Source organism: Oreochromis niloticus, mitochondrion, assembly GCF_001858045.2.
Source record: "Oreochromis niloticus mitochondrion, complete genome".
Taxonomy (NCBI): Eukaryota; Metazoa; Chordata; class Actinopteri; order Cichliformes; family Cichlidae; genus Oreochromis; species Oreochromis niloticus.
This window is the reverse complement of record NC_013663.1, coordinates 1-16,627: the sequence shown is the minus strand read 5'-3', so window position 1 is coordinate 16,627 and position 16,627 is coordinate 1. Positions and strand designations below refer to the sequence as shown.

General features: G+C 45.8%; 13 protein-coding genes and 24 non-coding genes across 37 annotated transcripts, besides 1 other annotated feature; 9 read left to right on the top strand and 28 right to left on the bottom strand. All coding sequences in view use genetic code 2, as the record gives it.

Moving 5' to 3' along the window:
• Positions 1-924: a D loop.
• Positions 925-994, top strand: KEH09_t22. Its single transcript has one exon. It is a non-coding gene; the product is annotated as a tRNA-Pro (tRNA).
• On the bottom strand, positions 995-1,066 carry KEH09_t21. Its single transcript has one exon. It is a non-coding gene; the product is annotated as a tRNA-Thr (tRNA).
• On the bottom strand, positions 1,067-2,207 carry CYTB (cytochrome b). Its single transcript has one exon. A coding segment is annotated over exon 1 (1,141 nt).
• Positions 2,208-2,211: 4 nt separating this feature from the next.
• On the top strand, positions 2,212-2,280 carry KEH09_t20. The gene has a single exon. It is a non-coding gene; the product is annotated as a tRNA-Glu (tRNA).
• On the top strand, positions 2,281-2,802 carry ND6 (NADH dehydrogenase subunit 6). Its single transcript has one exon. The coding sequence runs from the start codon at positions 2,281-2,283 to the stop codon at positions 2,800-2,802; it is 522 nt and encodes a 173-aa protein (YP_003355033.1).
• ND5 (NADH dehydrogenase subunit 5) lies at positions 2,799-4,637 on the bottom strand. The gene has a single exon. The coding sequence runs from the start codon at positions 4,635-4,637 to the stop codon at positions 2,799-2,801; it is 1,839 nt and encodes a 612-aa protein (YP_003355032.1).
• On the bottom strand, positions 4,638-4,710 carry KEH09_t19. Its single transcript has one exon. It is a non-coding gene; the product is annotated as a tRNA-Leu (tRNA).
• Positions 4,711-4,714: 4 nt separating this feature from the next.
• KEH09_t18 lies at positions 4,715-4,782 on the bottom strand. Its single transcript has one exon. It is a non-coding gene; the product is annotated as a tRNA-Ser (tRNA).
• Positions 4,782-4,850, bottom strand: KEH09_t17. The gene has a single exon. It is a non-coding gene; the product is annotated as a tRNA-His (tRNA).
• Positions 4,851-6,231, bottom strand: ND4 (NADH dehydrogenase subunit 4). Its single transcript has one exon. A coding segment is annotated over exon 1 (1,381 nt).
• ND4L (NADH dehydrogenase subunit 4L) lies at positions 6,225-6,521 on the bottom strand. Its single transcript has one exon. It carries the CDS (start codon positions 6,519-6,521, stop codon positions 6,225-6,227), a length of 297 nt encoding a protein of 98 aa, YP_003355030.1.
• On the bottom strand, positions 6,522-6,590 carry KEH09_t16. Its single transcript has one exon. It is a non-coding gene; the product is annotated as a tRNA-Arg (tRNA).
• ND3 (NADH dehydrogenase subunit 3) lies at positions 6,591-6,939 on the bottom strand. The gene has a single exon. A coding segment is annotated over exon 1 (349 nt).
• KEH09_t15 lies at positions 6,940-7,011 on the bottom strand. Its single transcript has one exon. It is a non-coding gene; the product is annotated as a tRNA-Gly (tRNA).
• COX3 (cytochrome c oxidase subunit III) lies at positions 7,012-7,795 on the bottom strand. The gene has a single exon. A coding segment is annotated over exon 1 (784 nt).
• ATP6 (ATP synthase F0 subunit 6) lies at positions 7,795-8,478 on the bottom strand. Its single transcript has one exon. The coding sequence runs from the start codon at positions 8,476-8,478 to the stop codon at positions 7,795-7,797; it is 684 nt and encodes a 227-aa protein (YP_003355027.1).
• On the bottom strand, positions 8,469-8,636 carry ATP8 (ATP synthase F0 subunit 8). Its single transcript has one exon. It carries the CDS (start codon positions 8,634-8,636, stop codon positions 8,469-8,471), a length of 168 nt encoding a protein of 55 aa, YP_003355026.1.
• A 1-nt stretch (position 8,637) lies between these two features.
• Positions 8,638-8,711, bottom strand: KEH09_t14. The gene has a single exon. It is a non-coding gene; the product is annotated as a tRNA-Lys (tRNA).
• COX2 (cytochrome c oxidase subunit II) lies at positions 8,712-9,402 on the bottom strand. The gene has a single exon. A coding segment is annotated over exon 1 (691 nt).
• A 5-nt stretch (positions 9,403-9,407) lies between these two features.
• KEH09_t13 lies at positions 9,408-9,480 on the bottom strand. The gene has a single exon. It is a non-coding gene; the product is annotated as a tRNA-Asp (tRNA).
• A 3-nt stretch (positions 9,481-9,483) lies between these two features.
• KEH09_t12 lies at positions 9,484-9,554 on the top strand. Its single transcript has one exon. It is a non-coding gene; the product is annotated as a tRNA-Ser (tRNA).
• Positions 9,555-11,150, bottom strand: COX1 (cytochrome c oxidase subunit I). Its single transcript has one exon. It carries the CDS (start codon positions 11,148-11,150, stop codon positions 9,555-9,557), a length of 1,596 nt encoding a protein of 531 aa, YP_003355024.1.
• Position 11,151: 1 nt separating this feature from the next.
• Positions 11,152-11,221, top strand: KEH09_t11. The gene has a single exon. It is a non-coding gene; the product is annotated as a tRNA-Tyr (tRNA).
• On the top strand, positions 11,222-11,287 carry KEH09_t10. Its single transcript has one exon. It is a non-coding gene; the product is annotated as a tRNA-Cys (tRNA).
• Positions 11,288-11,320: 33 nt separating this feature from the next.
• Positions 11,321-11,393, top strand: KEH09_t09. The gene has a single exon. It is a non-coding gene; the product is annotated as a tRNA-Asn (tRNA).
• Position 11,394: 1 nt separating this feature from the next.
• On the top strand, positions 11,395-11,463 carry KEH09_t08. The gene has a single exon. It is a non-coding gene; the product is annotated as a tRNA-Ala (tRNA).
• A 1-nt stretch (position 11,464) lies between these two features.
• On the bottom strand, positions 11,465-11,536 carry KEH09_t07. The gene has a single exon. It is a non-coding gene; the product is annotated as a tRNA-Trp (tRNA).
• ND2 (NADH dehydrogenase subunit 2) lies at positions 11,537-12,582 on the bottom strand. The gene has a single exon. A coding segment is annotated over exon 1 (1,046 nt).
• Positions 12,583-12,651, bottom strand: KEH09_t06. Its single transcript has one exon. It is a non-coding gene; the product is annotated as a tRNA-Met (tRNA).
• KEH09_t05 lies at positions 12,652-12,722 on the top strand. Its single transcript has one exon. It is a non-coding gene; the product is annotated as a tRNA-Gln (tRNA).
• Positions 12,722-12,791, bottom strand: KEH09_t04. The gene has a single exon. It is a non-coding gene; the product is annotated as a tRNA-Ile (tRNA).
• Positions 12,792-12,794: 3 nt separating this feature from the next.
• ND1 (NADH dehydrogenase subunit 1) lies at positions 12,795-13,769 on the bottom strand. Its single transcript has one exon. It carries the CDS (start codon positions 13,767-13,769, stop codon positions 12,795-12,797), a length of 975 nt encoding a protein of 324 aa, YP_003355022.1.
• Positions 13,770-13,843, bottom strand: KEH09_t03. The gene has a single exon. It is a non-coding gene; the product is annotated as a tRNA-Leu (tRNA).
• Positions 13,844-15,542, bottom strand: KEH09_r01. Its single transcript has one exon. It is a non-coding gene; the product is annotated as a l-rRNA (ribosomal RNA).
• Positions 15,543-15,614, bottom strand: KEH09_t02. Its single transcript has one exon. It is a non-coding gene; the product is annotated as a tRNA-Val (tRNA).
• KEH09_r02 lies at positions 15,615-16,558 on the bottom strand. The gene has a single exon. It is a non-coding gene; the product is annotated as a s-rRNA (ribosomal RNA).
• Positions 16,559-16,627, bottom strand: KEH09_t01. The gene has a single exon. It is a non-coding gene; the product is annotated as a tRNA-Phe (tRNA).

The window sequence follows — 16,627 nt, the reverse complement described above, 5'->3', positions numbered from 1 at the left end:
ATGTGCAATATTATAATAATATAATACACACACATTGGATACATGACTCGTGCATTGATAGTACTAGATATACACACATTAAGTAATATTTTATGCATATATTAAAGCGCTGAAAGTTACTTCTAGAGCTTTTCCTGTTTCCGGGGGGTTTGCAGGAATATTAGAGATCTTAGGAGTTTTGGGGGGGTAGGGGGGGGGTTTACGCGCGCAAAAACCGAATGTTAATAGAAAAATTAGGAGAAAATTAAAATTTTGATTAAACTTTATGCTCTAGATATCAGTTATGCAATTCTTCTTAATAATATCTAACCACCATTCATACTATTTCCGTTCAAGCAAGGAAAATGTTCAACCTTGTCTGTCTTTTCTGTATGCACTCTGAAATGTCAAGTGAAAGGAAAAAAAAAGAGAACCCCCCACACCCTGGAAAGAACGCCCGGCATGGTGGGTAACGAGGAGTATGTATTAACACCATTAACTTATGCAAGCGTCGATGAAAGAATGGGGAATTATAACAATTATTGGACCTGAAATAGGAACCAGATGCCAGGAATAATTCAATTAGTGAAACCCCCACGAATAACTGTCCTTGACCTTCAAGAACCGTTAACATTGAGAAATCAACTGATGGTGGGCTCTTACTACATTAAATAATTCGGAAGTATAGGATGGTGGGTACTTGGTATATCTTAACGTATGAGAGTTGTGTTCGGTCTTAAACTGTCGTTTAGTGGTTTTGAAATGTTTTTGGAAAGTTCCATTTACTGGTTTATGTTTCTCTTAGTTGTAAATGTTGTTGGCAAATATGTGGGGGAGCAGTGGATGTCTTTTAAAAAAGTATGTATTTATATATAGGATATGTTTGATATAAAATAATGGTGATAATACATATATGCATTGTATTTGCATGAAGGCAGAGCTCGGCAAAGAATAGTTTAAATTAGAATCCTAGCTTTGGGAGTTAGGGGTAAGGGTTAAAATCCCTTTTCTTTGAAGCAGTAGGAAGGACTTTAACCTTCGACATCCGGTTTACAAGACCGGCGCTCTGGTGCTGAGCTACTAGTGCAGTGTCACTCAAGGATTTTGTTTTCTAGCCAGCCGGTAATAGGGGCGAGAACGAGGAAGAGGAAGAAGTAGAGGAAAGATGCAATTTGGCCAATAATGACGAAGGGGTGTTCAACGGGCATGCCTCCAATTCAAGTGAGGATGGCGACGTCTGCAATTAAAAGTCAGAATAAGAATTGTGTGATAGGGCGGAAGGTTAGGCCTCGTTGTTTAGAGGTATGGAGAATGGGTACAACTATCAGGACAAGGATTGAGAATAAGAGGGCGAGGACTCCACCAAGTTTGTTGGGAATTGAGCGTAGGATGGCGTAGGCAAATAAGAAGTACCATTCGGGTTTAATGTGGGGAGGGGTAACTAGAGGGTTTGCGGGGGTGAAGTTGTCAGGATCACCAAGTAGATTGGGGGAGAAGAGGGCTAAAGAAATAAGGGCAATTAAAAGAATTGCGAAGCCTAATAAGTCTTTGTAAGAAAAGTAGGGGTGAAATGAGATTTTGTCGGCGTCTGAGTTTAGGCCTGTGGGGTTATTAGATCCAGTTTCGTGAAGAAAAATTAAGTGGACTATTGTTGCAGCTGCAATGATGAAGGGGAAGAGGAAATGGAAGGCGAAAAAGCGAGTTAGGGTGGCATTGTCTACGGAGAATCCCCCTCAGATTCATTGGACTAAGGAATTGCCAATGTAAGGGATTGCGGAGAGAAGGTTGGTAATGACGGTAGCGCCTCAGAATGATATTTGTCCTCATGGGAGGACGTAGCCTACGAAGGCTGTTATTATAGTTAGGAGGAGGAGAATGACTCCAATGTTTCAGGTTTCTTTGTACAGGTAAGAGCCGTAATATAAGCCTCGTCCGATGTGGAGATAAATACAAATGAAGAAGAAAGATGCGCCGTTGGCATGTATGTTTCGAATGAGTCAGCCGTAGTTTACATCTCGACAAATATGAGCAACGGAGGAGAAGGCTGTGGCGATGTCGGAAGTATAGTGTATGGCTAGGAAAAGGCCTGTCAGGATTTGGGCGGCTAGACAGAGGCCTAGTAGAGATCCAAAGTTTCATCAAACGGAAATGTTTGAGGGGGCTGGGAGGTCAACTAGTGCGTCGTTTGCAATTTTTAGGAGTGGGTGGGTTTTTCGGAGGTTAGCCATTATTGTTTTTGTAGTTGAATAACAACGGTGGTTTTTCAAGTCATTAGTCCTGGTTAAAGTCCTGGCAGAAACTATGGTTTATGTTATGTTTATATTCTTGTTTGGGTTGGTATTAGGTCTTGCGGCGGTTGCTTCTAATCCTTCGCCATATTTTGCAGCGTTGGGATTGGTTGCGGTAGCAGGCATAGGGTGTGGGGTGTTGGTGGGGCATGGGGGGTCTTTTTTATCCTTGGTCTTATTTTTAATTTATTTGGGAGGAATGTTGGTAGTGTTTGCATATTCGGCGGCGTTGGCGGCTGAGCCTTATCCGGAGGGTTGAGGTAGTTGGCCTGTTTTGGGGGTGATGATGGCTTATATGGTGGGGGTGTGTGCGGCGGCAGGGTTGTTTTGAGGTGGGTGATATAAGGGGGCTTGAGTGTCTGCTGATGAGTTTGCTGAGTTCTCTGTTTTTCGGGGGGATATTGGAGGGGTAGCTTTGATGTATTCGGTAGGTGGCGGTGTTTTGGCGATGGGGGCTTGAGTGTTGTTGTTAACGTTGTTTGTGGTGTTGGAGTTAACGCGGGGGCTTAGTCGAGGGGCTCTTCGAGCTGTTTAATAAAGTAGTAGTAGGAGAGCTAGGCTGAAGGTGAAGAAGAAGAGTGAGAGGTAGGTTTTGATTATACCTTGTTGAATATTGTTGGTTGTTGTAATTAGGGGGAGGTTGAGGGTGGCAGTTGCTTTTGGACCGACTTTTTCTAACCAAGTTTGGTCGACTGTTTGGGAGGCAATGGTTTGTCCTAAAACTAGGTTAAGTTTGGGAGCAAGGCGATGGACAACTATTGGGAAGAATCCTAATATGTTAGAGAAATGGTGGGGAGAAAGTTTTGGGGTTGGCTTGTATTGTTTATTGGTTAGTGAGGCGAGTTCTAGTGCGGTGAGAAGGCCGATAATAGTTACCGCTAGGGCGGCAGTTTTGAGAAGAAGAGGTATGGATATAACTGGTGTTTTTAGGGGTGTGATGTTGGAGGTGATTAGGAGGCCGGCGATAATGCTTCCTCAGGCTAATCGTTTGATGGGATTAATAACTGTTGGGTTGTTTTCGTTGATGGGGGAAAGCGGGTTGAAGCGGGGGTGGCCTATTGAGACAAAGAAAATTACTCGGAGGCTGTAGACAGCGGCGAAAGAAGTGGCTAGGAGGGTGAGGAAAAGGGCTCAGGCGTTTAGGTAAGATGTGTTTAGGGCTTCAATAATGGCATCTTTAGAGAAGAATCCTGCTAAGAAGGGAGTTCCTGTGAGAGCTAAGCTTCCGATAGTTAAGCAGGAGGAAGTGAAGGGGGTTAGGTGATGTATGCCTCCTATTTTTCGGATGTCTTGTTCGTCGTTTAGGCTGTGGATAATGGACCCTGAGCAGAGGAAAAGCATGGCTTTAAAGAATGCGTGGGTACAGATGTGGAGGAAGGCAAGTTGTGGTTGGTTGAGTCCAATTGTTACTATTATTAGGCCCAATTGACTTGATGTTGAGAAGGCAACGATTTTTTTGATGTCATTTTGGGTGAGGGCACAGGTTGCGGTAAAAAGGGTGGTGAGGGCTCCTAAGCAGAGGCAGATAGTCAGGGCGGTGTGGTTGTTTTCTAGCATAGGGCTCATACGGATAAGGAGGAAGATGCCTGCTACTACTATGGTACTTGAATGCAGTAGGGCAGAGACCGGTGTAGGACCTTCTATGGCAGAAGGGAGCCAGGGATGGAGGCCGAATTGCGCGGACTTACCAGTGGCAGCAAGGATGAGGCCAACAAGGGGGTAAGTTAAATCAAAATCTTTAGATAAAGTAAATATTTGTTGTATTTCTCAAGAGTTGAGGGAAGTTGCGATTCAAGCTATAGCAAAAATTAGGCCGATGTCTCCTACTCGGTTGTAGATTACTGCTTGGAGGGCGGCGGTGTTTGCATCTGCACGGCCGTATCATCAGCCGATGAGAAGAAAAGACATAATTCCAACACCCTCTCATCCGATGAATAGCTGAAATATATTATTTGCGGTAACGAGGGTAATTATAGCGATGAGGAAAATTAGGAGGTATTTAAAAAAGCGATTTATGTTTGGGTCGGCATGCATATACCAGGAGGCAAACTCTAGGATGGACCAGGTGACATAGAGGGCGACGGGGGTGAAGATAATTGAGTAAATATCAAATTTGAGGCTGATATTTACATCAAAGGTGTGGGTATTTATTCAAGTTCAACTGGTGATAATTGTTTCTGCGCCTTCGTTGAGGAAGAGGCAAAGAGGAAGAATGCTGATAAAGAAGGCTCATTTTACTGCTGTCTTGACCTGTGTGAGTGCCCAGTTAGAGGGAAGAGGGTGGGGGGAGAAGGAGGTAAGGACGGGAAATGCGAGTAGTAAAAAAATGATGATTAGGCTGGTAGCTATTATGATTGAGGTGAGGTGCATAGCTGCTACTTGGATTTGCACCAAGAGTTTTTGGTTCCTAAGACCAACGGATGAGCTGTTATCCTTTAGAAGCAGGGCGAGTGAGCTTGGGAGTCTAACCCAAGAGGCAAAGATTAGCAGTCTTTGTTGTTGTCAACCTCTCTCGGTGGATAAGGGGGTTTTAACCTCTGTCTTTAGAATCACAATCTAATATTTTTGTTAAACTATATCTACAGGCGGTCCAACCTCAAATTAGTTCGGGCTTGGGAATTAGAAGAATGAGGGGTAGGAGATGGAGGGCTATGAGTAGGTGTTCTCGGGAGTGTGTTGGGTCGAGGGAAATAATATGTGTTGGTAGCGGCCCTCGTTGTGTTATGAGAAACATGTATAGGGAGTAGCCTGCAGTAATTAGAGTTCCAGCCCCCGTAAGTGCAATTGTTCATCAGGATCAGTGGAATAAGGAGGTAATAATTATGAGTTCTCCTATGAGGTTTGGGAGAGGGGGAAGTGCAAGATTTGCGAGGCTGGCAATGAACCATCATGCGGTTATTAGGGGTAAAACCATTTGGAGTCCTCGCGCTAAAATTATAGTTCGGCTGTGTGTTCGTTCGTAGTTCGTGTTAGCTAAGCAGAAGAGGGCGGAGGAAGTTAAACCGTGTGCGATTATTAGAATGAGGGCGCCTGTAAAGCCTCAGGGGGTTTGGATTAGAATGCCGGCTGCTACGAGGCCTATATGGCTTACGGAGGAGTAAGCAATGAGTGACTTTAGATCTGTTTGGCGGAGGCAGATAGAGCCTGTTATAATTACACCTCAGAGAGCGAAGATAATGAAGGGATAACTGAGTTCTTTGGTGAGGGGTTCTAGCATAATTATTATTCGTATTATTCCATAACCTCCCAGTTTTAGTAGCACTGCGGCTAGTACTATAGAACCTGCGATTGGGGCTTCAACGTGTGCTTTAGGAAGTCAAAGGTGGGCCCCGTAGAGGGGCATTTTTACTAGGAAGGCGAGTAAGCAACCGGCTCATCATAGTTTGTCGGCGAAAGAAGAAAGTTGTATAGAAGGAGTATACTGTAGTGTTAGAAGGGATAAGGTTCCAGTGCTATTTTGGAGTAGCAGGAGGGCAACAAGGAGGGGGAGTGAGCCTGCTAATGTATAAAATAGAAAGTAGGTCCCTGCGTTTAGTCGTTCTGTTTGATTACCTCAGCGGGTAATGATAATTAGGGTTGGAATGAGGGTGGCTTCAAATATAATGTAAAATATAATTACTTCGGTTGCGCTGAAAGCTATAATGAGGAAAATTTGTAGGGATGTAAGGAGGGTGATGTAGGTTCGTTGGCGAGAGATGGGTTCGGATGCTGTGTGGTTTTGGCTTGCAAGAATTATTAGGGGGAGGAGCCAGCAGGTTAGTGCAAGGAGGGGGGTGGAAAGAGGGTCAGTTGCCATGTAAGGGCTAAGGAAGGATCAGCCTGATTCTGTGGATGATTTTAATCAGGTTAAGCTAATTAAGGAAATGATTAGACTGTATGAAAGGGTGGTGGATCAGAGGTGTTTGGCGGGGGTAATTCAAATAGTGGGAACAAGCATAATAGTAGGGAGAAGAATTTTTAGCATTGTAGTAGATTTAGGCTTTGGAGTCGGTCTGTTCCGTGGGTTCGAGCAGTAGCGACGAGTAGCGCGAGGCCGGCACTTGCTTCGCAGGCTGAAAAAGCCAGAAGAAGTATGGGGGAGGCTGAAAAACTGACGGAGTTAAGTTGGAGGGTCCAGAGGGAGAGAGCAATAAAGAGTGAAAGTATTATACCCTCCAAGCATAGGAGGGCGGAAAGGAGGTGGGTTCGATGAAATGCTAGGCCGGCTAGGCCCAGAAGGAAGGTTGAGGAAAAGGCGAAATGTGTGGGAGTCATTAGACGGTTGTGGACTTTAACCACAAGTTCTTGAGCCGAAATCAAGGGTTTTTCTTAAACTAACGGCCTATTCGGCCCATTCTAGGCCGCCTTGGGTTCATTCATAGATCAGCCCGAGGGTTAGTAAAATGAGTACAGTGAAGGCTCAGACAAATGTTATGAGGGGGGAAGAGAGTTGATCTCCCCAGGGAAGGGGAAGGAGTAGTGCGATTTCTAGATCAAATAGGAGGAAGAGGATTGCAACGAGGAAGAAGCGGAGGGAGAAGGGCAGACGGGCGGACCCTAAGGGGTCGAAGCCACATTCGTAGGGGGAGAGCTTTTCATGATCTGGGGTTATTTGGGGAAGTCAAAAAGAGACAATGGCTAGAATAGTGGAGAGGGTAATGGAAATAATAAGTATCGTTGTGACTAAATTCATTATCTTTCCTTGGGCTTTAACCAAGACTAAGTGATTGGAAGTCACATGTACTAGCTTTAATACTAGAAAGATATGAGCCTCATCAGTAAATTGAGATGTAGAGGAATAATCAGACAACGTCTACAAAGTGTCAGTATCAGGCAGCTGCTTCGAATCCGAAGTGGTGTTCTGATGTAAAGTGGTATTGAACTTGCCGTAGAAGGCAGACGGCCAGGAAAGTAGAGCCAATAATTACGTGAAGTCCATGGAAGCCAGTTGCTACGAAAAAGGTGGAGCCATAAACTCCGTCTGCGATTGTGAAGGGGGCTTCGTAGTATTCCATGGCTTGGAGGAAGGTGAAGTAAAAGCCTAAAAGAATGGTTAGGGCAAGGGATTGAATAGCTTCTTTTCGATGTCCCTCTATAATGCTATGGTGTGCTCAAGTAACTGTAACTCCAGAAGCTAGTAGGACGGCTGTGTTGAGTAGTGGTACTTCGAAGGGGTCAAGGGGGGTGATTCCTGTAGGGGGTCAGCAGCCTCCCAGTTCAGGGGTGGGGGCGAGGCTAGAGTGGTAAAAGGCTCAGAAGAAGCCTAGAAAAAAGAAAACTTCCGAAGTAATAAAGAGAATTATACCGTATCGAAGGCCTTTTTGGACAGGAGGAGTGTGGTGTCCTTGAAATGTTCCTTCTCGGATGATATCTCGTCATCATTGGTACATTGTTAGGAGAAGGAGAATTAGGCCTAGAGTTATTAAGGTTGTATTGTGGAAGTGCATTCAGATTGCTAAACCAGAGGTTATTAGGAGGGCGGCTACGGCGCCTGTTAGGGGTCATGGGCTGGGGTCAACTATGTGATATGCGTGTGCTTGATGGGCCATTAAACGTTTTCTTGTAGGTAAAGGCTTAAAAGAAGAACAAAGACATAGGCCTGAATTATGGCTACTGCAATTTCCAGAAGGGTTAGCAGAAAGAGTAATACTGCAGTTAGGATCGCTACTGTAGGTATAAGGGGAAGAAGAACGAAGGCGGCGGTGGCGATGAGTTGAATTAAGAGATGACCAGCTGTAAGATTTGCGGTTAGTCGAACTCCAAGTGCGAGGGGCCGAATAAATAGGCTAATTGTTTCGATAATGATTAGGACAGGGATCAAGAGGGTAGGAGTGCCTTCTGGCAGAAGGTGGCCTAGCGCATGTGTAGGTTGGTTTCGTATACCAATAATGACTGTAGCAAGTCAGAGGGGTACAGCGAAGGCTATGTTGAGAGAAAGTTGTGTTGTGGGGGTGAAGGTGTAGGGTAGAAGGCCAAGTATGTTTAAGGTAATAAGAAAGAGTATAAGGGAGGCGAGGAGGGTGGCTCACTTATGGCCCCCTAAGCTTAAGGGCTGGAAAATTTGTTGGGTAAAGCGGTTAATAAATCATCCTTGGAGTGTAATGAGACGGTTATTTAATCAACGTGTAGTGGGCTTTGGATAGAGGATTCAAGGTAGGCTAAGAGCAAGGGCAATTAGGGGAATTCCCAGGTATGTGGGGCTCATAAATTGGTCAAAGAAGCTTAGTGTCATGGTCAGGTTCAGGGCTCTGTTTTGGGTTTTTCTGTGCTTTGGAGAGTGGGGTCGTTTGGGAAAGTGTGTGCTAGAACTTTTGGGGGAATGACTGTCAGGAAAATTAGTCAAGAGAAGACTAGGATGGCAAATCAAGGCGCGGGGTTAAGTTGTGGCATCTCGCTAGGGGTGGGTGGGGGCCACCAATCTTTAGCTTAAAAGGCTAACGCTATTCCCTATTTAGCTTCTTAGCGAAGCGTCTTCAAGTATTAAGGATGATCAGTTTTCAAAGTGTTCTAGTGGGACTGCTTCTACCACGATAGGCATAAAGCTGTGGTTTGCGCCGCAAATTTCAGAGCATTGCCCATAGAAAACTCCGGGACGGGATGCAATAAATGCTGTTTGGTTTAGGCGTCCAGGGACGGCGTCTATTTTTACTCCTAGGCTTGGGACGGCTCAGGAGTGAAGTACGTCTTCGGCTGAGATTAAAATTCGAATGGGGGATTCAACTGGAACTACTATTCGATGGTCTGTTTCTAGGAGGCGAAACTGACCTGGGGCCAGGTCTTGTGTTGGGATTATATAAGAATCGAAGCCGAGATCTTCATAATCAGTGTACTCGTAGCTTCAGTATCATCGATGGCCCATGGCCTTAATTGTGAGATGTGGGTCATTGATCTCGTCCATGAGGTAAAGGATGCGTAGGGAGGGGAGGGCGATGAGGATTAGAATAATAGCCGGGAGCAAGGTTCAGATGATTTCAATTTCTTGGGAGTCTAGGATAAATTTGTTAGTAAGCTTGGTTGTTACTATAGCCACAATAATGTAAAGCACGAGTGTGCTGATTAGGAAGACGATTATTAGGGCGTGGTCGTGAAAGTGAAGAAGTTCTTCTATTACAGGTGAAGCTGCATCTTGGAATCCTAGTTGAGAGGGATGTGCCATTGTTGTAAGACACGCGGGGCTTTAACCCGCAATTTTGCCTTGACAAGGCAATGTAATAATCGACTTTACTAGTGTCTTATGAAGAAAGTGACAGAGTGGTTATGTGGCTGGCTTGAAACCAGTTTATGGGGGTTCAATTCCTCCCTTTCTCGTTAGTGGGATTTTGAGGGGGCGGCAGTAGATTTTCCGTAGTCTAATCAGGCTTGTTGAACTTGGACGAATGCAGGTTCTTCAAAGGTGTGGTAAGGGGGAGGGCAGCCGTGAAGTCACTCTACGTTTGTTGCTGTAAGTTCCACTGATAGGACTTCTCGTTTAGCGGCAAATGCTTCTCAAATAATAAATAAAAACATAATTACTGCGACTATTGAAATTATTGAGCCAATAGAAGAGATTGTGTTTCAAAGGGTATAGGCGTCGGGGTAGTCGGAGTATCGTCGAGGCATCCCTGCCAGTCCTAGGAAGTGTTGTGGGAAGAAAGTAAGGTTAACCCCTACAAATATAACTCCGAAGTGGATTTTTGTTCAAGTGTCGTGAAGCGTGTATCCTGAGAATAGGGGGAATCAGTGGACGAAGCCAGCAACGATGGCGAAGACGGCTCCTATTGAGAGAACATAGTGGAAGTGGGCAACGACATAATATGTGTCGTGAAGCATGATGTCTAGAGAAGAATTGGCTCGAACAATTCCGGTTAGTCCTCCTACTGTAAAGAGGAAAATAAAACCTAGCGCTCATAAGAGGGGGGTTTCTCATTTAATGGCACCGCCGTGCAGAGTTGCTAATCAGCTGAAGACTTTTACTCCGGTTGGGATGGCAATAATTATTGTGGCGGAAGTAAAGTAAGCCCGTGTATCTACGTCCATTCCTACGGTGAACATGTGATGGGCTCAGACAATAAACCCTAAGAGGCCGATAGCCATCATGGCTCAAACCATTCCCATGTATCCGAAAGGTTCTTTTTTGCCTGCGTAGTAGGCAACAATATGGGAAATTATTCCAAAGCCGGGGAGGATAAGAATATAAACTTCAGGGTGTCCAAAGAATCAGAATAAGTGTTGGTAAAGGATGGGGTCTCCTCCTCCGGCAGGGTCAAAGAAGGTTGTGTTTAGGTTTCGGTCTGTTAGAAGTATTGTGATGCCGGCGGCAAGAACGGGTAGGGATAGTAGGAGTAGTACTGCGGTAATTAGAACGGATCATACAAAGAGGGGTGTTTGATATTGGGAGATGGCAGGGGGTTTTATGTTAATAATGGTTGTAATAAAATTAATTGCACCTAAAATAGATGACACCCCGGCCAAATGGAGGGAGAAGATGGTTAAGTCAACGGAAGGCCCAGCATGGGCGAGATTGCCTGCGAGCGGGGGATAAACAGTCCATCCTGTACCGGCCCCTGCTTCGACCCCGGATGAGGCGAGGAGAAGGAGAAATGAGGGGGGGAGGAGTCAAAAACTCATGTTATTTATTCGAGGGAAGGCCATGTCTGGTGCACCAATCATTAGTGGCACTAGTCAGTTTCCAAAACCTCCAATTATAATTGGCATTACTATAAAGAAAATTATTACGAAAGCATGTGCTGTAACAATTACATTATAAATCTGGTCGTCTCCGAGGAGAGAGCCGGGCTGGCTTAGTTCTGCCCGAATTAGGAGGCTTAATGCAGTTCCTACTATTCCGGCTCAAGCACCAAATACTAGATAGAGGGTGCCGATGTCTTTGTGATTAGTTGAGAAAAATCAACGTGTGATTGCCACAGGTAAGATGGCTGAGCGTTAAGCGGTGGATTGTAGCCCCATATACAGAGGTTCAAGTCCTCTTCTTATCAAGCCTCGAGGTGTTATACATGTCAGATTGCAAATCTGAAGTAGCAGGTTAGCCCCTGCCGGGGCTTTCCCCGCCCTTTTTAAGGCGGGCGGGGAAAGGTTAGACAGATGCTTGTTGGTTTAAGCGCTTAGCTGTTAACTAAGAGTTTGTAGGATCGAGGCCTTCCTGTCTAGTAAGGCTTTAGCTTAATTAAAATGTCTGTTTTGCATGCAGAAGATGTGGGTTAGTATCCCGCAAGTCTTAACAGGGGCTGGGAGATTTTCACTCCCGCTTAGGGCTTTGAAGGCCCTTGGTCTGGGTACTATCCTAAGCCCCTTAGGGGGTCAATAAGGCTGAGATGGCGGGGGTGAGTGGTAGGAGGCAAATTGTCAATGCAGTTGAAGTAGCGAGGGGATAAGTTAGTTGAGTGGAAGGTAAGCGTCAGGGGGCGGTGCCTAGAAGGCTGTTGGGGGAAATAGTAAGGGTTATTGCGTAGGAGAGGCGTAGGTAAAAATATAGGCTCAGGAGTGCTGAGAGGGCTGCTAGGGTTGCGGTAGGGGCAAGACCTTGTTTGGTTAATTCTTGAAGAATTAGCCATTTTGGTATGAAGCCTGTGAGAGGGGGGAGGCCTCCTAGTGAAAGGAGAATGAGGGGGGTGAGGGCTGTGAGGGCGGGGGCTTTTGCTCAGGATGTGGCAAGAGTATTAATATTTGTGGACTTGTTGAGTTTAAATACGAGGAATGTTGAGGATGTTATGATGAGGTAAGTTAGAAGGGTGAGGAGTGTGATTGAAGGGGAAAATTGTAAAACAAGAATTATTCAACCTAGGTGGGCGATTGATGAGTATGCAAGAATTTTACGGAGTTGTGTCTGGTTTAGTCCACCTCACCCTCCAATGAGGGTGGATGCGAGGCCTAAGATAATAAGGGTGGTTGAGTTTGAAGGTTGGATTTGAAGAATTAGGGCGAAGGGGGCAAGTTTTTGTCAGGTTGAAAGAATCAACCCTGTAGTAAGGTCTAGTCCTTGTAGAACTTCGGGGAGTCAAGCATGAAGAGGGGCTAAACCGATTTTGAGAGCGAGGGCAAGGGTAATCATGGTGGTTGGGAGGGGGTGTGTGATTTGTTGAATTTCTCATTGGCCTGTTAGTCAGGCGTTAGTGATGCTTGCAAATAGAAGGGTAGCTGCTGCAGCAGCTTGGGTTAAAAAATATTTGGTTGTAGCTTCGACAGCCCGGGGGTGGTGGTGTTGAGCTATAAGGGGGATGATAGCTAGCGTATTTATTTCAAGGCCTATTCAGGCGAGAAGTCAGTGGGAGCTAGCAAATGTAATTGTGGTGCCAAGGCCTAAGCCAAAGAGGAGGATGGCTAAGATGTAAGGATTCATTAGCAAAGGAAGGAGTTTAACCAACATGTTTGGGGTATGGGCCCAAAAGCTTATTTAGCTGACTTTACTAGGGAAGTGGTGTAGTGGAAGCACTAAGAGTTTTGATCTCTTCAGGTAGGGTTCGAGCCCCTTCTTTCTAAGGAGTTGGAGGGACTTTAACCCTCATGGTTCACTCTATCAAAGTGGCCCTTTATTTCAGGCACAACTCCAGGCTATAGTTGTGGGGGGAGGCCTGTTAGAGCAATTGGAAGGGAGAGGTGTCAAATTACTAGGGCGAGGGTTAGTGGGAGGAAGTTTTTTCAGATTAGGTGTATGAGCTGGTCATAACGAAATCGTGGGTAGGAAGCGCGAACTCATAGGAAGAGGACGGAGAGAAGGGTTGCTTTAATTATGAGGTTTGTTGTTGTAATTTCTGGGGTTGTGTGTAGAATGGAGGCACCTAAAAATAGTGTTGCGGAAAGTGTATTTATTAGGAGAATGTTGGCGTATTCGGCGAGGAAAAAAAGGGCGAAAGGGCCTCCTGCATATTCTACGTTAAAGCCGGAGACGAGTTCGGATTCACCTTCTGTAAGGTCGAAGGGGGCTCGGTTAGTCTCTGCAAGTGTGGAAATGTATCATATAGCAGCTAAAGGTCAGGCGGGAAAAATTAATCAAACACTTTCTTGGGCAACGCTAAATGTTTGTAGGGTAAAACCTCCAGTGAAGATGATTGCGTTTAGAAGAATCAGTCCTAGGCTGACTTCGTAGGAAATAGTCTGTGCGACAGCTCGAAGGGCTCCAATTAAGGCGTATTTTGAATTGGAGGCTCATCCTGAGCCGAGGATAGAATAGACTGCTAAGCTGGAGAGAGCAAGAATAAAGAGGATGCCAAGATTGAGGTCTGCTATTGGAAAGGGAAGGGGTATTGGAGTTCAAAGGGTAAGTGCCAGGGTGAGGGCTAGTATGGGGGTAAAAAGGAAGAGGACGGGGGAGGAGGTGGAGGGTCGAACGGGCTCTTTTATAAAAAGTTTTAGTCCGTCTGCAATTGGTTGGAGGAGGCCGTAAGGGCCTACGATGTTTGGGCCTTTTCGTAATTGCATGTAACCGAGGACTTTTCGTTCGACAAGTGTGAGGAGTGCGACGGCTAGAAGGACAAATACAATCAGAATTAGGGGGTTGAGGATAGATGTAACTAGTGTTGAGAGCATAGTTAAAGGGAGGACTTGAACCTCCGTAGAAAGGGCTTAGGTCTTTTGCAGTGTCCGGGCTCTGCCACTTTAACAAGCCATTTTCTTAGGCTAGGGGGTACGCCCTTTTGCCTATTTTAGTTGATTTCAATAGGTGAGGGTGAGGCATATTGGAAACAGGGGCCTCTTCTTTTCGGTCCTTTCGTACTAGAAAAGATCGTGGCATAGATAGAAACTGACCTGGATTACTCCGGTCTGAACTCAGATCACGTAGGACTTTAATCGTTGAACAAACGAACCCTTAATAGCGGCTGCACCATTAGGATGTCCTGATCCAACATCGAGGTCGTAAACCCTCTTGTCGATATGGGCTCTAAAAGAGGATTGCGCTGTTATCCCTAGGGTAACTCGGTCCGTTGATCGGCTATATGCCGGATCTTGTTGGTCAGAAATTCTGTTGCTTGGAGTTGTAACTCTGGGTTGTAGGAGTAGTGTGCTCCCGGTCCACATGGGGGTTGTTTGTTTCCCCGCGGTCGCCCCAACCAAAGACATTAGAACAGGGGCCAATCAGTTTTGTCTTTTATTTTAGGGGTGCTTAACATGGTCTGTTCTGGCGTCTAAAGCTCCATAGGGTCTTCTCGTCTTATGTTAATATCCCCGCTTCTGCACGGGGAGATCAATTTCATTGACTGGAAAAAGGAGACAGTTAAGCCCTCGTTATGCCATTCATACAGGTCTTCATTTAAAAGACAAGTGATTGCGCTACCTTTGCACGGTCAAAATACCGCGGCCGTTAAACTTATAGTCACAGGGCAGGCGGGACCTCTTATGTTTAGGGGTACAAGAGGCGATGTTTTTGGTAAACAGGCGAGGCTTGTGTTTGCCGAGTTCCTTCTTTTTCTTTTAGTCTTTCCCGGTTGGCACACCAGTGTGGGGTTAACGGTGGGGGGGGGGGTTAGGTGGTTTTCTAGTTGTTTGTTTTTTGTCTAGTTCCCTCTTTGTTTTGGGGCCGTTAATGGTCGGTGAATGGTTCGCTCCGAGTTACACTTGTGCGGGGAGAGAGGGGGTCTCTCTTATTACTCATATTAGCATAAACACTTCCATATTTTTATGGAACGGCCTGGTAGGTTTAGGGGGGTGAGATTGTGTTGTCTTTATTAGAAGGCTGGTTATGTAATGTTCGAGCTTTAACGCTTTCTGGGTAGGTGGCTGCTTTTAGGCCCACTAGAACATTAGGCCTTTAAGTTTGTTGTGATCTTTACCCTCCTTGGAAAGTTGTATCTTGTTTCAAAGGGGCTGTACCCCCTTTGACTAACTCCTTTAGTTTCTTTTGTTCGGTGTGGAGGCCTTGGGCCAATGGGGGTAAAGAATTTAAAGGGCTGAACTTCTATTCAGTTCTCAGGCAACCAGCTATAACTAGGCTCGGTAGGTCTGTCACCTCTACTCAAAGTTCTTCCCACTCTTTTGCCACAGAGACGGGGTGGTCCTATAAATTAGACTGTCTTGGAGTAGCTCGCTTAGTTTCGGGGTATTAAACTATAATGCTTTTTGCTTAAGGTTTTCTGGCTAAATCATGATGCAAAAGGTACGAGGGGCGGTCTCTGCTTTTTAGTGCTTTACTGGGTTGTTTCATTACTCTTTCAGCTTTCCCTTGCGGTACTTTCTCTGTTGCTCCTAGGTCCTTTTTCGTCGCCCGTACTTAGGTGGGAAAATGGTTTGTTTGTTGGGTGGTGGTGTGTTTGGGGGTATAGATAGGGTGGGTTTGGGGTTGATGGGTGGGCTAGCTATTGGGCGTCAGGGTGACCCGATTTGCACGGGTGACTTCTCAGTGTAAGGGAGATGCTTTTCTGGCTTAGCTACACTCTGATTTTTCCAAGTGCACCTTCCGGTACACTTACCATGTTACGACTTGCCTCCCCTTTACCGGTGAAATGTATTATTTATAGGGTGCTGGTTGGCTTGGGGAGAGTGACGGGCGGTGTGTGCGCGCTTCAGGGCCGGTTTCAGCGGAACGCTCTAATTTCTGCTTACTGCTAAATCCTCCTTCTAATGCATATTTCATTACATTGTTCGTGTTCCCTGTAGTAGGGAATGTAGCCCATTTCTTCCCCTCTCATATGCTACACCTCGACCTGGCGTTTTGAGTTGTACTAGTTCTGCTTACTGTGGTTCCTTCACAGGGTAAGCTGACGACGGCGGTATATAGGCGGGAAGAACAAGAGAGGGTGAGGTTTAACGGGGGTTATCGGTTCTAGAACAGGCTCCTCTAGGTGGATCTAAAGCACCGCCAAGTCCTTTGGGTTTTAAGCTAGTGCTCGTAGTACCCGGGCGGATAGCGGGTGTAGTGGGCTATCAAAGTTTAGGGCTGGGCATAGTGGGGTATCTAATCCCAGTTTGTTTCGCAGCTTTCGTGGGGTCGGAGATATAAAGCCACTTTCGTAGTGGGGCTTCTTTCCCTCGGGTACGTATAACAGTTCTGAGGGTATTCGGCTTTAGTTTAAAAGACTTCCTAACCACTCTTTACGCCGATGTCTATCAACTTGAGCCTCTCGTATAACCGCGGTGGCTGGCACGAGTTTTACCGGCTCTCTTGGCTTTAACTAAGTCAAGTTTTCACTCATGGCTTAATGTCTATCACTGCTGAGTTCCCTTGAGGGTGTGGCTAAGCAAGGTGTCATGGGCTGTGGGGTTGTGCCTGATACCGGCTCCTTGTTTTCGGGCAGAAAACTGTGGGCATTCTCACAGGGGGGCGGAGACTTGCATGTGTAAGTTTAGCCAAAGCTGACAGTAAAGTCAGGACCAAGCCTTTGTGCTTACGGGGCCTTTCTAGGGTCCGTCTTAACATCTTCAGTGTTATGCTTTAGTTAAGCTACGCTAGC